General features: G+C 45.3%; 2 protein-coding genes and 1 non-coding gene across 6 annotated transcripts in view; all 3 read right to left on the bottom strand.

Annotated features, from left to right (window-relative positions):
- Positions 1 to 10,708, bottom strand: part of LUC7L2 (LUC7 like 2, pre-mRNA splicing factor) — a 35,004-nt gene extending 24,296 nt beyond the window's left edge. The window contains exons 1-2 of one of the 4 annotated variants that reach the window (XM_068940265.1): positions 10,266 to 10,568; positions 1,125 to 1,195 (exon numbers count right to left, since the gene is read on the bottom strand). Coding sequence is in view for 2 of the 4 variants with exons in the window: in XM_068940245.1 (XP_068796346.1) it covers positions 1,125 to 1,195; positions 4,187 to 4,245 (130 nt within the window). In the remaining 2 variants the exon portion in view is untranslated. Of the gene's footprint in view, positions 1 to 1,124; positions 1,196 to 4,186; positions 4,434 to 9,212; positions 10,016 to 10,265 lie in introns of those variants that run through there. The other 3 variants (XM_068940274.1, XM_068940245.1, XM_068940255.1) reach the window with 3 other exon arrangements.
- A 2,519-nt stretch (positions 10,709 to 13,227) lies between these two features.
- On the bottom strand, positions 13,228 to 14,140 carry FMC1 (formation of mitochondrial complex V assembly factor 1 homolog). The gene is made up of 2 exons (XM_068940286.1): positions 13,753 to 14,140; positions 13,228 to 13,531 (listed from the first exon to the last, which is right to left on the bottom strand). Exons 1-2 carry the CDS (start codon positions 13,888 to 13,890, stop codon positions 13,328 to 13,330), a joined length of 342 nt encoding a protein of 113 aa, XP_068796387.1. The 5' UTR covers positions 13,891 to 14,140; the 3' UTR covers positions 13,228 to 13,327.
- Positions 14,141 to 14,990: 850 nt separating this feature from the next.
- On the bottom strand, positions 14,991 to 15,063 carry TRNAR-CCU (transfer RNA arginine (anticodon CCU)). Its single transcript has one exon. It is a non-coding gene; the product is annotated as a tRNA-Arg (tRNA).
- Between the last annotated feature and the right edge of the window lie 253 nt (positions 15,064 to 15,316).

The raw sequence follows: 15,316 nt of genomic DNA, 5'->3' as shown, positions 1-15,316 counted from the left end.
ATCAGTCAAACATATGGACAAGGCCTACATGCAACATTTTACATAAGTCTGAATATCCCCATCTCATAAGCCGTATTTTTTTCTACATGCTGCTAGGCTGGGAACATCTTAATTATATCTTCATCATGGCAGGTTGTAGTTCCTGCATCAGCAGAAGCATCAACCTGCCCACACACTGAGGTCCAAATGCAAATTTAAGTAATCCCATCTGGAAGCAAGACCTGAAGTCTTCAGACCAAAATAACTAGCTGATATTTTCGGAGTGGGGAAGGGAATAGGTTTTCCTTCATGTCATAATGTAATTGTCACTGTTCAAGATTTGGAAGCGAGATCACTATCATGGCTCTCTTGCTGTTAAGATACAGCCATTGTAAAGCACCTTGATCTCTCAGGATGTATCTACTTACTTACTAAAAAAAAGTAACAACCTCTAAAAAAAAAAAACTCTAATCTTTGAAAACCTACTGGTGAATTACTGAAGCAAGGAGGGCTGCTGAAGGAAAAAATATGTAGAATGAGTTCAGATTGCAACCTTCTGCTTCTCATGAAATATTTCAAGTGTGGCTATTTTTTGCAGTTTAAGTAATTACAGCTTCATTAGCATTTAACCTCAAATGCTGAGAATTTTGAATCTATTCAATGATTTTAGAAGCCAACCCATTACTTAGATAACTATAACAAAGGGGAAAAATAAACATGCTCTTACTAGTCAAGCCTTTCTCACTATTATATAATCAGATTTTTAAATACCACTTCTACGCATAAGATGCTAACATATAACATTTTCAGATGGGCAAAGTTTCAAAATCTCAAGCAACCAAAAGTTTGCAAAACACCACACACTTAATTTGCCTGCAGGATACAACCCCATTAAAACCAGTACCCCCAAGCTAGAACAGCTTCAAAGCAGTTCAACAATAGGTTTTCTGGAGGGCAAGTCTAGTGTTACTTACAATAATAAAAATTTAGAGCAATCCCTTTATAATCATGCCTGCTACTGCAGTAAGAATTTGAGTTTTGTTTTCGTTTTCCTTTTTGGGGGGTGGATCCATTTTGTTTTTTAAACACATAACTGCGTTTGTTCCACATTCATTAACACATCTGAAAAGTTAGCGATAACTCACGGCTCGGCGAATGCGGGGCCTTTCTGACACTCCCTTGCAGATTGATGTAGGCAGGCAAAGATACATTGAACCTTTATAAATAAAACAAGGGGCCAGATTGTTCAGTTTGTATAGAATAATAGACTCCGCCAGCAATTTTAACACAGCATCTAGAAATACATGTTGACTGTAAAGCTCCTTCTAGGTAAAAACAAATGAACAAAAATCAAGTAAAGTAATTTTTTAAAAAGACAACTAATGGCCTATGAGTACTAATCTATCAGGAGGGATACTGAGATTAGAAAAATCTCTGAAAGACTCAGGGTTCCTTAGGTAAAGGGAGAACGAAACATTTTCAGAGATGTTACCTCAACAGCTAGAGATTTTTTTTTTTTTTTCATACCTCTACCACAAGTAACAACTGACCCCCCAGCTGCAATACCACCTCTCTCATTTTTTCCATTTAAGTGGCTACTGTGACAGTCACAATTACCACTAAAGCAGGATAAAACAATACAGAAAAAACTGGTAGCAGAAATGGAAGAAATGGCAGCCTTAAGAATGTGTTCCATATTCACATTTTAATTGGCACTTATTTTTTCCCCGCACTGTGTCTTTGGACCAGTATCTAACGGTCTTCCAGATCAGTTCTCTTACACAGAAAATTCAGATATCCACCTTCTCCTTCTCATGGAAGGCAGTCTCATCATACATTTGTCTTCCCCTCCCGCCTTAATCTATGCTATTTCAGTGTCATGTACTATGCCCTAACAATGACCGAATTCTGTATCCCTCTAGCACCTCATTCTAGAGCCTGATAGCCTCAGAAGACATTGCTTTTATTTCCTTCACGCATTTTGTGAGCGCCAATATCCCAAAACAGAAGTGCAGAAGTGTTGGCAAAGACAGAAGGTGCATTCTGCTGCTGACCTACAGATGAGCCATCTTGAGAAGGTGACCACCTCTGTGGTCTATATAGTTTGCTAGGGAGAATCTACAGAACCGCTATACACCTGATGCTTAGCCTAACGCAAAAGACTCTTGCAGATGCTTTCTAAAGATTCAAATAATATAGACGTGAATAAAAGTGTTCTTAAGCCAAGGATTTCGGTGGCGCTTCTGATAACCAAGATACTACTTCTCTTTGTCTAACTGAATTTAAGTCGATGCGCTCTTTGTATGGCCAAGCAATCAAGCAAACATTAAGTGGCATTTGAGCATTACAGAATTAAAAAAAGCTTTGTGCGTTTTTTTTTTTTTTAAAATAAGAAAAAAATACATCTAGGTACCAAGTAGCTGCAGTCATTTAAACTTAAGGTATCCTTTCCCATTCATGAACGAACAGGAGACTATTCACTGATATTTCAGACCCTATTACAAGTTCTATTTTAATAGGTAACTCATTAAATTAGCTCAGAACAGCACCTTATTTAATCCTGTCTCCGTAGGGTAGCACAGTATTCAACTGCTTGATCTTTAGGACTTAAACTCATTAAAGAAATCAGAAAGTAATTTGCCAGTGCATCACAGGAGTCAACATCCATTACTACAAGTCATTCTAGTGTTTCCAATTAGATTTTGCCATAAAAAGCAAAGAATTTATATAGAAACAAACAAAAATTTTTACCTAAAGAAGCAGCAGCTTTAGTTTCACTCAAAGTATCTGGCCCAAACCACATTTCTATAATGTGTTACTTTCAGGATGAAGAGAGAAACTTGAAATAGAATTTAAACCATTTGAAAGAAAAAAAGCCAAATATCAAGGAAATTTCTATGCTTGCACATATCATATCCTTTATGAACGTAAGGAAACTGCAGACCTCTACACTAGAGACACAAATATTAGGATACTATCTTAACAGATGGCAGCAGTAATGGAAAACTTTTAAAGGAAGTTTTCCCAAGTTTGTTAAACATGCTAACTACAAAAGTAACGTCAATATTTAAGACCAATACATACTACTGATTAAAGAACATCCAAAGCACAATATCATAATGTGCAATTGTAACTACAGAATTTATTTCAAATTTCCAAATTTAAGCTTTCAACAAGCCTCCACAACTTCGTTTCCCTTCAATATATTTTGATTGCAAATCAGTGGAACAAACATGCCGGTATCAACAATGCTTAGTGCTAACTGCTTATAACAATTATTTGATTCATCATCTCTGCCTATTCTGATGTAGCCTAACACACTACTAACAACAATCCTGGTGCATGGAGGAGAATTACCCTTTGAAATCAAACTGTAACCTCCAATTACAAACACATGGTGAAATCCACGCAAAGACAGCAATGTGCATTTTCATTTTCACGCTGTTAACTCCCTGTGTTAAGTTACATCAACCAAAACCGGCTGGGTTTGCGCTCAAATTTTTGAAGCATGAGTTCCAGTATTTTGGCAAGGGATCTCAAAAATTTCTTCATAAAGAGCTATTAACTGGATGGAATACTGGTTAAAGACTGAGTATCAAGTTTCATCTGCAAAGGAAGAGCCTTGTATAACAATACTTCAGCATCATTACTTAATTCCTGCTTAAATGAGGCTTATGCAGTCAAAGAAGATCCTGTTCCTGCTACAGACTGAATAGGCAGCTAATTCTGATATTTTTGACATTAATGCTGGACACATTTTTACCATAATACATTCAGAATAACACATCTCTAGCCAATATTTCTTCCGATTTACAATATGACTGAATTAACACTGGTAAATACAGAATATAAATTAAAAAGAAAATGGTTTCCCAATTAAGGACTTACAAGTGAACAAATGCAGGAATGATATTCTATGAGGCCAAAATATGCCTATTTGCGTCTTCATAAATGTCTTTCCAAACCATGGTCCCAAATCGAGAGTGGAAAAGATTCCTCAAGTCCTTTACTTTTCCCCTTATTTTTAAGGGCTGAAGTACCAGAAATTTACACCGAGTCACCAAACGCACACAATTCATTAAAAATATCATTGCTCTTAGAGCCTTCTCATCAGTCGTGATTATCAAATAAAGAATCTGTCATGAAGTTTGTTTTACTACTACTACTTTTAGATTTCCGAGCTGATATCAACTCAACATTTTGTTACCTTTTGAACACATTTATAGGGACAAGATATTTTCTGCCTTCATTTTGCCGCTGCTCCATATTTGAAACGAGGGTCCTCAGGGGGAGGTTCTTGCCTTCCTAATCTGCCTCTCAGCCTAAAGCTATCCAAATGGCTAGCCGTGTACTCCAGTCACAGACAACAAAGTACTGAAACTCACTTCAAAAGCATAAACTATCTTTCACCTCACAGTGCAAACCTTACAAGGTTGAAAAAAATACATCTATGCACCCTGAGAATACCAGCATCAACCCACTACCCATCCTTAGGTACACAGACAGCTCTTGATTATTCCTGTATGGAAACAAAGAAATGCTTTGAAGGTGTCACAAACTGTCACAGGAGTAACTTCAAACAGGAACTTAAGTGATCTGACCAGGTTTATGAGTGTACCCGAAGCAGTAAGTCAACATCTTCCCCTTAAGAACATAAGCAGAGATAGAATGTTAGACTTCTGAAAAAAAGCTGTCCAGCACCTGTGATTCTGACAGCCATGTCACAGGGCTGCTGCTTCCACTGTAGAGACCCCCTCAGAGTTAAATGGAACTCAGTATCAGAAGTTTGACATGCTGAGGCTAAAAGCATTCTTAACAGACTGAGATTAAGGCATTTGCACCAAGCCACTGTTTCCCCCCCCCCGCCCATGGAAAAGTTACACTTGCACTAAGTGCCTCTTTTACAAAGAGGCTGAAGACTCCAGGTTAGTGGCCAATTTAGGTTTCTTGAGAATTTACTCTTTTAAGTTCTTCTTGTAAGTTTCATGCAAAGCTTACATGAGATAAACTCAAGGAGAGAACAAGTTATTTGCATTTACTTAAAACCCAAGGTGAGTTCTGCAAAAACATTTGCTGCACTCCTTGTTTTACAGCGTGTTCATCTGTCATCTGCATTCCCGTTTCAGCAATACAGTCTGAAGTTGTTGAAGAGTTTTCCCCTATCCCAGCCCTTAACATTTCCCTCCCCAGTCCCCAAAATGGAAATGGAATACAAGGAGATACTCTGCTGAAAGGAAGCACTACAGACAAACTTGAACACTACTTCAGAGATGGTCTACGAGTTCTAGATTACACTTCTGTTACCACAAAAAGGGCGTCATACATGAAGACTTCAAGTGAGGTAAGCAAGGAGGTGTCATTTCAACTCCTCCCAAACAAGGAAGATCACAGAAAAGTCACACATCAGTAATCACTGTTAAGCACAACTGAAGAGGCTAGTGTAAAATAGAAAAAAAATTGTTAAGAGGTGAAAAGATGCAAAAGGATATTCTAAGTTTTAGTGCAAAAGGAACAAGATCTAGAACAAGAAAAATGCTTTGCTAGTAACAGGTAAAGAACAGAGTTAAAGATTCCAAATACAGCAGTGCAGATCAGAATGATAGCAGAGGAAGCAGAAGAGGTGCTGACTGGTGCTTCTTCACATATATGGGCTCCATACACCCGAAGTCCCCAAATATTAAGTTTCTGCTAGTCACATAAGCATCCTAAGAGTATGCCTGGAGAATGTTTTCATGACCACATGTAAATCACAGATGCACGCACAATTTTACCTTTTTGTCTGTAAAAAAGAACCTAATTAACTTTGCTCGTTTGTCATATTTTTAGAGTATAAACAGATTTTGATGCACTGGCAATTATAAGAACTACCCCCCATTTCTTTGTAGCGTCTTGAAACTGCCAAGACTTGACTGTTACAAAGCCGTTCTGATCTGATCTGGGTCTGCAATACTGCCAAAAGAAATGATCTTACTCCACCCTCTGCTTCTAAACCATTCCTCCATTCCTCACATTGTCTCCAAAATTCATGTGGCAAGGCAGATCAGGTAACTGACCTGGCCAAAAAAAAAAAAAAAAAAAACCCACCAATTGAACAAGATATACTGGTTTAAAATAAAACTGTATCTTTACAATCAGGTGTTTTAAACAGTAGTTAGCATTATTACCATTATTACCTCAGGAGTTCTTTTTTAGCGCTTAGCTGAAATGGATAAAAATTACCAAGCGCTATGCTACAGTTTACTCAGCTAACTTGTAAATGACTCCTGGTAAATATTTTTTAAAACAGTTGTGATACTATTTGTAAGGATCCTTCCTGTATTCTAGAGAATGGAAGTGGCCAAAAAAGGCTTCACGTAAACATATTCTTTTAAAAGTTTAATCAAGACTACTCATTTTATAGTTGAGAAGTGTTAATTTAAAAAAGTCATACTTTTAAGTCTATCAATTGATTCTTAATACTTCTGAGTGACACGTCCATATGGCTCTGGATGTTGTCAAGAAATTCAACTTAAACTAACCTTTTAACTATTGCCAGATTTAATATAAAGTCCTTCAGTTTAACTGCTAATAGTGCAAAAATGATATGGACAAAATATTAAGGTGCTAACCGTATGTGGTTATCTGATCTTCAGCATTCATCTCCCAATATCTGAGAAATCCAGTATTTGCAGTAATCAGTATTTACATTAAAGCCTCTCTATTTAAGCATGTCAGCTTATCGGTACTCCGGTTGACATGTTTCCCCTATTTAGAAGAATATTTTTTCAACCTGTAGTCATGACTTATGTTGAAGTTAGTCCAGCTACCATCAAAATCCAAACTTTTTTTTTTTTTTTAAATTCAGCACAGTCCACTTCCAATCCAGTTCTCCACCTTTCTTGCAAACTTCTCTAACAAAAAGTGCAACTCAGCTATATTTAAGGTACTTACAAACACTTACTTTTGAAATAATGTGCTTTTCCTAGTGTGCAACAGAACCATAGCTGCCATTTACAGAATGATTTTATTGTAGTGACATTAACAGCACAAGTATTTTTAGATACCCCAAATGAAATCTAAAAACTGCAACTCAGTGGAAACACCTGAAGACCATCTGCCAAGTCTGACAGGTGTCTGCCACCTAAGCAAAGGCAAGCTCCTAACAGCAGGGGACTGGAGCAGTCAGCTGACAAGCAGCTTCCTGAAAATCACATCCTGTCACTGTAACACTCCTGAATGCATCACAGGTTGACAGTTGTGACTACAAGTGCATCTATCCCATTGCCAAAATCCAGACAAGGGAAGAAGCAGGTTGTCAAAACGAGTCACAAAGCCCTCGATTTTCTCTGCCCACAAACATAAGAGTCCTTTGGGAAAGGATACAGCAAGGGGCAGGCCAGGAGCTGTATATATAATTCTGGAAAGCCAGAGACCGGGCATTTCTGTTGAAATGAAAAGGGTCCTCACTAACACAGTTTGTTCTTTATAAATATTCCTAAAGCAACCTGAACGTTCACCGAGTATTTTCAAAATTAATTTGACAGATATGAAACTGTACTCAATACTGAACTCAACAGCAAATACATGACAACATTTAAAAACTACATCTTGCAAGCTTCCTCACCCTGGCCCCAGAGACATCACTTCATAAGAGCATGCATAAACCTTCACAAATTACAGCCTACAGTTCGGCTCCTAAAACCATGTAGGATTTTCAAAACCATTTTGGCAGCATGTTCCTAATCTCCACAGAGGATACTACTACTACAATCTCTGAAAGATTAATACAGACTATATATTCAGCCAATGCTATTTGCTTTGCCTTTACCTCCGAGTTTGTGCTATTCTCATTGCAGAGATCAAGCGTTTGATCTGTCTTTTCTAATATAGGTGAGAATTTTAAACTTGCACATTCTAGACTAAAAACAAATCCAAGAATAACATTCTGCTAATCAGGAAATTAAAGAGTATTTTGGTAATTTTGAACAATATAGTACACAGAAAAACTACCTACGTATGATTTTTAGAAGCATTTTAAAATCTACTCTGTTGCCAGGCAGAACAAAATGAAAGGGGACAGGGATAAGTCGGGAAATGAGAACCACAGTCTACCCAGAAATGAAAAAACTGCCACATTCTAAGGAAAAGCTATGATTTGCATATTATTAGAAATATTATATTTGTTAAAGACAACAGAAAAAACAAACAAACTAAAAAACACTACTCTCAAGGTCAGCAGTATTTCAGTGACCTTGAGCCTGGCCTTGAATTTAGCTTTGCAGAACAGTATGATTTTGAATATCTGGGAAGACTTTGGTTTAAATAATGCTCCACTGGATTTATTTTTCTTAAAACTATATTAGCGTTACAGAGACTCTCAATTCCCCCCTTAATCCAATAGTGAAAGCCAGTTCTGCCAACATTCTTTCCTACTTATCCCTCCTTATCCCTGCTAATTTCATTTATATGTTTCCTTCCTAGAAAGTTAATTTCTAAACAGTTCAGCATATTTTTTGGGGGGAGGGATGGATGAAGACTTATGATTTGCAGGGGTGTAATTATCTATACGATGACTGCTTTCATCACAATGCTAAAGGAAATCTAGAACAGGGATTTTTCTCATGGTTTAGATCTTAAACGTAGCATTTTTAAACGGCTGTGACAGGTAACTCACACTCCCAAGGGATAACATGTTCATAAGCTGAAATACCCCCCCGCCTTTTTAAAACATTCTGTGTAGTCCTAACTAGCTCTCTTGAGTGCCCACACTGGAAACACTCAAGATCCATGAGGACAGTGTTTCCTTGCCAGATTAAGCACTTAGACATGCGCAGGCACAACAGGAAGTATTCAAAACCGTCTGGCCCAGACACAAACACCATAAGTCAGAGCCAGCATGCCGACTACTCGCTAACCAGCCCTGCTTAGGGAGACAATCTCTGCAGAACAGTACTTTTTCAATGAGATTGTCATGCCTCTTGTTAAAACAGCTATTAGTATTTAGCACAAAGCCCTCAGGACATACCAGATGCATGCAAATTAGCCACACTTACTCAGAATCCTAGATTCTAAAAGACAAACAACCCCCCCCCCCGCCATACACCCTAACAAATAAACCTGCATTGGCCTCAGTACCAACAGGCGACTGGTAAATAAAAGGTAAATACCAGCCTCACATAACCTAGCAGAGCATGGGAAAATAGATAATCATTAATTCAGCACGAAGTTCAACAAACATGCATGCTACCACGTACCTGCAAGACTTAGTACAACATGTAGAATGTTCAAATCATCTCTAATTAGTCTCCCCTCTCGTGCAGCATTCCCTTGTTTATAAATAAAATACTTGGGACAGCGTAACAGAAACAGCTCCTTTCCTGCAGTCCACAAACTTTCTGAATTCAGGGATTACTGTCAATTCAAGCTTGCATGCTGACCACTATGCACCATTTCAAAAATTTCCAAAAACTTTACAAAGTGATAATTCTTCAGCTCACAATGACACCATAAAGTGATCTGAAGTCTGACTGTACATCTAGTACATCTCTCTTGGGATTACTGCCGCTGAAATATTAAACTTTAATTTAGCTTTTTTTTTTTTTTTTTTAAATAAAGAGTTCATCCACCTGGGTTAACTAAATTCTCTCTATCAGAAAGCAACGGCGTGCTTTCAGCCACGTGCTGACTGAAATGATGGTTTGGGTCAGACTTTAGACAAAATTATAATAACACGAAAGCACCGCTGCTGTACTGAAGCGGGTGTTGTTCGGGTTTTGGGTGGGGTTTTTTTCTTTTTCCTGGTTTGAACCAAGCAAACTACCGTTTCCCTCAAAGGTAAGCGACGCGGGCGCGCCTTTAGCGGCGCAGTTCCGCTGCTGCCTGGGGAACCGCGGGGAGGGCGCGCGGTTCTGTGACCCTGGAGCAGAAGGGGATCTGAAACCGCAGCGCTATGCCTCGAGCAGCTGGAGCAGTTCCGCGGGGCTCCCGCCGCCCAGACAGCGCCTGGCACTGGCAGCCCCGCGGGGGCAGCGGCGTGCGGCTCCCCCAGGCCCAAGAGGGCGGCAGAGGCGGGAGCCGGCGCGCAGCGCCCAAGACCCGACCCCCCCCCCGCTACTGACCGATGACCTCGGCAGGCCCCGCCCCCGCGGGGGGGGGAGGAAGGAAGAGCGGGCCCTGGGCCTCGCAGTCACCATCAACGGCCGGCCGGCCTCCCCACCCGGCACCACCGTGACCGCAGGGGCTTCGGTAGCTCCGCCCCTTCGCCTCGCCTCGCCTCCCCTCCCCCACCCCGGCCGGGGGGCACTTACCGTCCCGGGACGTGCCCATGAGCTGGTCCAGCATGGCGCGCATCTGGGCCTGCGCCGACATCTTGAGCGCGCGGGGGGCCGGCCCGGCCGAGTCACGCCGACAGCGGCCTACAAGGCCCGAGGCCCGGCGCGGCTCTCAGCCCTCCCCCTCGCGTCACTGGCGGGCCCGGGCGGAGCCGCTCCCCCGGCGCCGCGGGGGGGAGAAGCGGGCGCTGCCTCTGCCTCGCGCTCCCGGTGACAGGCGGAGCGGGAAACCTGCCTCTGCCTCGCGCCGGGCTCGGCTCGCCGCCTCCCCCTCCCCCCTCCTCGCTCTTCCTCTCACGCCTGCCACGCGCGCGCGCCAGCGGTAACGGAAACCCGCGCGCACGCGCCCTAGCCCTCTCGTCCGCTCCGCGACGTCAGCGCGGACGAGCTTTGGCGCCCGCCGATTGGCCACGGCGGACGGTTTTCGGCGGGTGACGCGCGGCGCGGCGGGTTCCCTGATTGGGCGGGCCGGCCTTTCGCCGGGCTGCGCCCCGGGAGCGCGCCGATTGGCCGGGCGGCCGCGCGTTACCGCCGTGACGTGCCGGTTTCCAGGGCGGTGGGCGCGGCGGTTGCGCGGCCCTGACGGCGGGGCGGCGCCGCGCCCGCGGAGGGCGATGCGCGGCGGCTGCGTGGTGCTCCCGGCGCCGCGGGAGGCAGCACGGGAGGAGCGACCCCTCCCGCGGCTCCGGGCCCGCTCCTCGAGAGCGGAGAGCGGGCCCAGCCCGGCGGGCCCCGGCGCCCCTTCCGCCGCGGAGCACCAAGGGGCCCCGCAGACACGGCCCGCCCGTCCCGGCGAGGGATCCTGCTCGCTCTCTTGTCGTCCGGTTTTTGCCCCTCCGAGAGAAGAGCCGAACCGGAACAGTTTCATTAGAGTTAACGCCAACGTGCTTTTAAAAAGCACGTGGCATAGCTGAAATAAATATTTTTTTAGCTGCTTTCCTGGTCTCCAAAGGTAGAAGGGGCAGGGAGAAATATTTCTCAATTGTACAAACTGCCACTAAGAGGAATGACATCTAAAGGGTGACAACAAAGAGAGGGTAACCATAGCAGCCTGTGATGAAGGAAACGAGAAACAGAGCACGACAGATGTAGTCATTAGTTTACATAGGACCCTTTTGTCAAGGGATCTTCACTACCAGAAATGAAAACTTTTAGCCCTTCTTTCATGTGAGAGGCGAAGAAACTTGACCTAATTGAAAGTGCAAAACAGGAAGAAAACCTGGACTGTGTAATAAGCTACCTCTATACCAAATGTCCTGTCCCTGCTTAGTCACCTCCAGCAAAGAAACATTTTCTGTAATGGCTGCTGGGATGTTAGCAAGTTACTAAATGCACGGGTGCGTACACACACCTTGGCTAGGTAGGAGTAGGTGTGAATGCATATGTATGTCCGAGCAACCATAGACAGAAGATGCTTTTTTAAGATTATTTCTCTCATTAGATTGACATTCAGCACCATTTTAAAGGTTCTGTTCTTCTCACAAGCTGTCAAGTGCAATTATGGTTTCATAAGTGAGAAATGCTACTATAACAGCAAGTTTTTAGAGAACCTCCCTTAAAACAGAAGCAACTGTTATGTATCAGATCCAATTACTTTTCCAGAGCACCCAGACCCACTATGAAACAAAATAATTCCACAACTTCTGCTCATCTTAACTCATGCATTTTGCAGCCGTCTTAACCATCGTGTTGCCATCTAGTGCCCAAAAGCAGTCAATGACCGGCACAAGTAAGAATCAGGTTCGATTGTCCACAACCAGGGACGTTTGTGTTAATTAACAGAACACCCTCCTCAGTGCTCCTCAACCATTCAGAACATGCCCTATTTTTTTTTCCCTTTAACATATAAATAAGGTTTGCTAGTCATTATATTGTTTTGGATTGTAGGGGAAGTGATCCAAAAAGATACTGGTTAAATTTATTTCCATTAATACCTTAGTATGTTCAGGGGAAATGGAGAAAGCTTAGTCCTCATTTGTACCCAAACCATAAAACCTTTAGCTCTAGGTACTCTTTAAGGAGCAGAGATAGCCCCATTTCAGCTATCTGTAGCCAAATTTCAGCTTTTCATCCATAAGGTTTCAGTGAGCCATCCATTTTTCGTCTAGAGCAATATACAACATATACAGAGCAATATACAACATACTTTAGATGGGCCATCTGGAAAATGAAAGGCAGAACATAGCAGCTGCTTTAAATAAAGCATCTCACAACAGCAAAGATATTACATAAATTCTCCGGGTATGCTGGCTCCCAGTAACTTTGATCCACTGAGCTACAAATAGGTTGTTATTTTCCCCACTTGTGACATCACCAGTTTTCCAAAGTAACACCACTGCTGTTCACCTGGTGGGACTCTGCAAAAACATCAAAAGGATTTTCAGTCTGCAGAACCATAAAACTTTTAAATTTGCATTCACAAGTAGTCAGTTCACTGCTTAATGAAGTGTTTCCAAGACACACAATGTATTAGAACCAGTATAGGAATCCTACTGTCTTAGGGTGAACCATTCCCAAGCCCTCAGAAACTTGTAACTCATGAAGCAGTATTCTCCTCTGAACTATTATCGCTCACTACTGCGGCCAAAAATCTTCAAGGTTAAAGAGGTCTCTGTTAACATCTTCAGGGAAAGCGTCTTTGCTCTTGGGAAAATGAAAAATCTGCTACACACAGAATGTGACAGAAAAATCCTCTTACCTTCATATTTAGAAAACCTTACAACTGTTTAGACAGAACAGTTTAGCAAAGGCAGCGTGGTCATGCTTTCCCCCTACAAATAACCTCTCATATCCTACAGGTTGCCTGTCACACCAGATATTCAGAACTAATGGGCGAGTTGAGCATGCTTGATAAACATAGAGGGATTTCCAGTTACGGATCTTTTGAATCACACCTACCACCTAAAACTGAGAGAAAATATAAGCTAGAAAACCTAGACAGTTTCTATAATCAAGGATATTTATTCAGAGATAAATAGTACATACAACACAACCATTCTCAAGTCCTTGTAAAGCGGTCTTGGCAAGCATTTGCATTCCTACGAATCCCAACCCTTTCCTCCCGGCTGCTGCGGCAGCCTGAAGCCCACCAAGCCAGCAACCTCCTCAGGCGAGCGCTCCCCTTTGCCGTGGTACTCCTGGTGAAGGGCCAAGTGCTCCCGGACACTGCGGAGCAAGCAGAGGTACGTGGCTGCCTGGAAGTGCAGCTCCTGCTGGGCCCGGCAGAGCTTCTCACTGGTGACCTGCAGAAAGGAGGGAACAAGCGCCAGAGGCTTCAGCTCCCCCCGAAGGCTACAGGCAACCGCGCGGCCTCGGGCAGAGGCGCCCCTGCCTCCTCCGCGAGGAAATATGAGAGGGAGGCGGCGGGGGGGGGTGTGGGGGAGAAGTGAGTGGAGCCCTCGAGTCCTGGGCCTCGGCCAGCGGGAGCCTCGCCAGCCCGGAGGCGGGGGAGCCCGTGCCGTACCCGGTGGGCGCGGAAGGCCGAGAGGATGTGTTGATAGGCGGGCGTGTCCCGGTAGGGGCGGCCCGCCCGGGCGCTCGCGTGGCGGAGCTCGCGCAGGAGCCCTCGCAACGTCCGCAGCGGTGAGCCCAGCGCCGCCATCTTGTGGTTCTTCCCCTCCACCCTCCCCCAACTCCTTGCCCTCCGCCAATCGGGCGCCGCCGCCTGGCCGCAGCAGCCAATAAGGAAGCGGGCGGAGGGCGCAGGCTTCAACCCTCGCGCATTCGGCGGCGTCTCGCGGGAGGGGCAGTTGGGAAGCGGGCAGGCAGGCGCGGCACGCGTCGGCCAACGGTCCGCAAGGCGCAGCGCCGCCAGTCCAAGCTATCGAGCGCTGAGTCGCACGATCGCTTCCCCCCCCCCTCCTCCCCCGCACCCTACCCCCACACTCAGCGCGGGTCAAGTGCAGAAGGACGAGCGTCGAGCGGAGGGAGCGCGCGGCTGCACGCACTCCGCCCCAGCCCTGCCAGCGCGCGGCACGCGGGCGGGGAGGGGGAGCGACTCTGCAGCTGCGCGCGCGCGCGCCCGCCCGGCCAGGCTGAGGTGGCCGCGCCCCCGCGTGTCCCTCGCGCCGCTCCGTCCGCGGCCCGCCGGAGCGGAGTGAGCCGCGCACTCACCGGGCCGGGGGGGGAAGGGCGGGCCTAAATTACTGGGAGGGAAGCGGGGGCTTCGCTCGGCCAGCCCCGGTGCTTGCCCGCCCCGCCGCGGGAAGCTGGGCCGTGCCCCTTTTTTTTCCTGTGAGCAGCACACGCCGGATGCCGGACCGCGGCTTCGTTAACGCGGCCATGGGTGGCGGAGGGTGTGCTTGAGAGGCTGTGGAATGTTCTACCGCCTCCTTGTTAAGACTCTGTCGGAAAAAGCTGGAAAGCGCAGGAAACATCCTCAGCCGTTTGAGTTTCAAAGTCCGCGCGTTTGAAATCAAATTCCTGATTTTCGGGCTGAATACGCGGGGTTTAAGATCATTCAGCTTCAGAAAGACAGGCAAGTACTTTTCCCTGCTCAAGGGAAGGAAAGCACAAAACCGTGTCGTTAATGGCGGGCTCAAGCGCTGCATTTTGGACTCTTAGAGGGTCACGCTCAGCCCACTCCCGTCAGCCTCCACGTCGCGTTGAAATACCACCTTCATAACGACCGTTGAGAAAGGCCCGTCTCGTTTTGGTAAGTCGGGGGTAAAATGGAGGCCGGCACGAGGCAAAAAGAGAGCCCACCCCAGATGGGACTCGAACCCACAATCCCTGGCTTAGGAGGCCAATGCCTTATCCATTAGGCCACTGGGGCTGCCGCGGGAGAAGACTTCGTAGGTGCTCACTTCTTTCTTATCACCGCCCCTTTTCCTTTTATGGCTTTCATGGGCCTCTCTTCAAGCCTGCTGATTGGTCAGTGGCGCTCTGCCTGAGGCTGGCAGACCGGAACACGGTGGCGCGAAGCCTCCTGGGACCTATCGTTTCTGCGGGGGCGGGGGGAGGGGGGAAGCCGTGTCGCGCACGGCCTGCTGGGAGGAGTAGTTCCCGCGAGAAACGGGCGCCGCCCC

The sequence above is a fragment of the Struthio camelus genome, chromosome 1 (genome assembly GCF_040807025.1).
Source record: "Struthio camelus isolate bStrCam1 chromosome 1, bStrCam1.hap1, whole genome shotgun sequence".
Lineage (NCBI taxonomy): Eukaryota > Metazoa > Chordata > Aves > Struthioniformes > Struthionidae > Struthio > Struthio camelus.
This window is presented reverse-complemented; position numbering and strand designations above follow the sequence as displayed.

What these genes read in the sequence shown, in the direction of transcription:
- FMC1 (XM_068940286.1), bottom strand. Translation starts at nt 13,890, where the DNA reads ATGGCGGCGCTGGGCTCACCGCTGCGGACGTTGCGAGGGCTCCTGCGC. An exon ending in CGGCCTTCCGCGCCCACCGG is followed by an intron (nt 13,532 to 13,752) that starts GTACGGCACGGG and finishes TCCTTTCTGCAG; the next exon opens with GTCACCAGTGAGAAGCTCTG.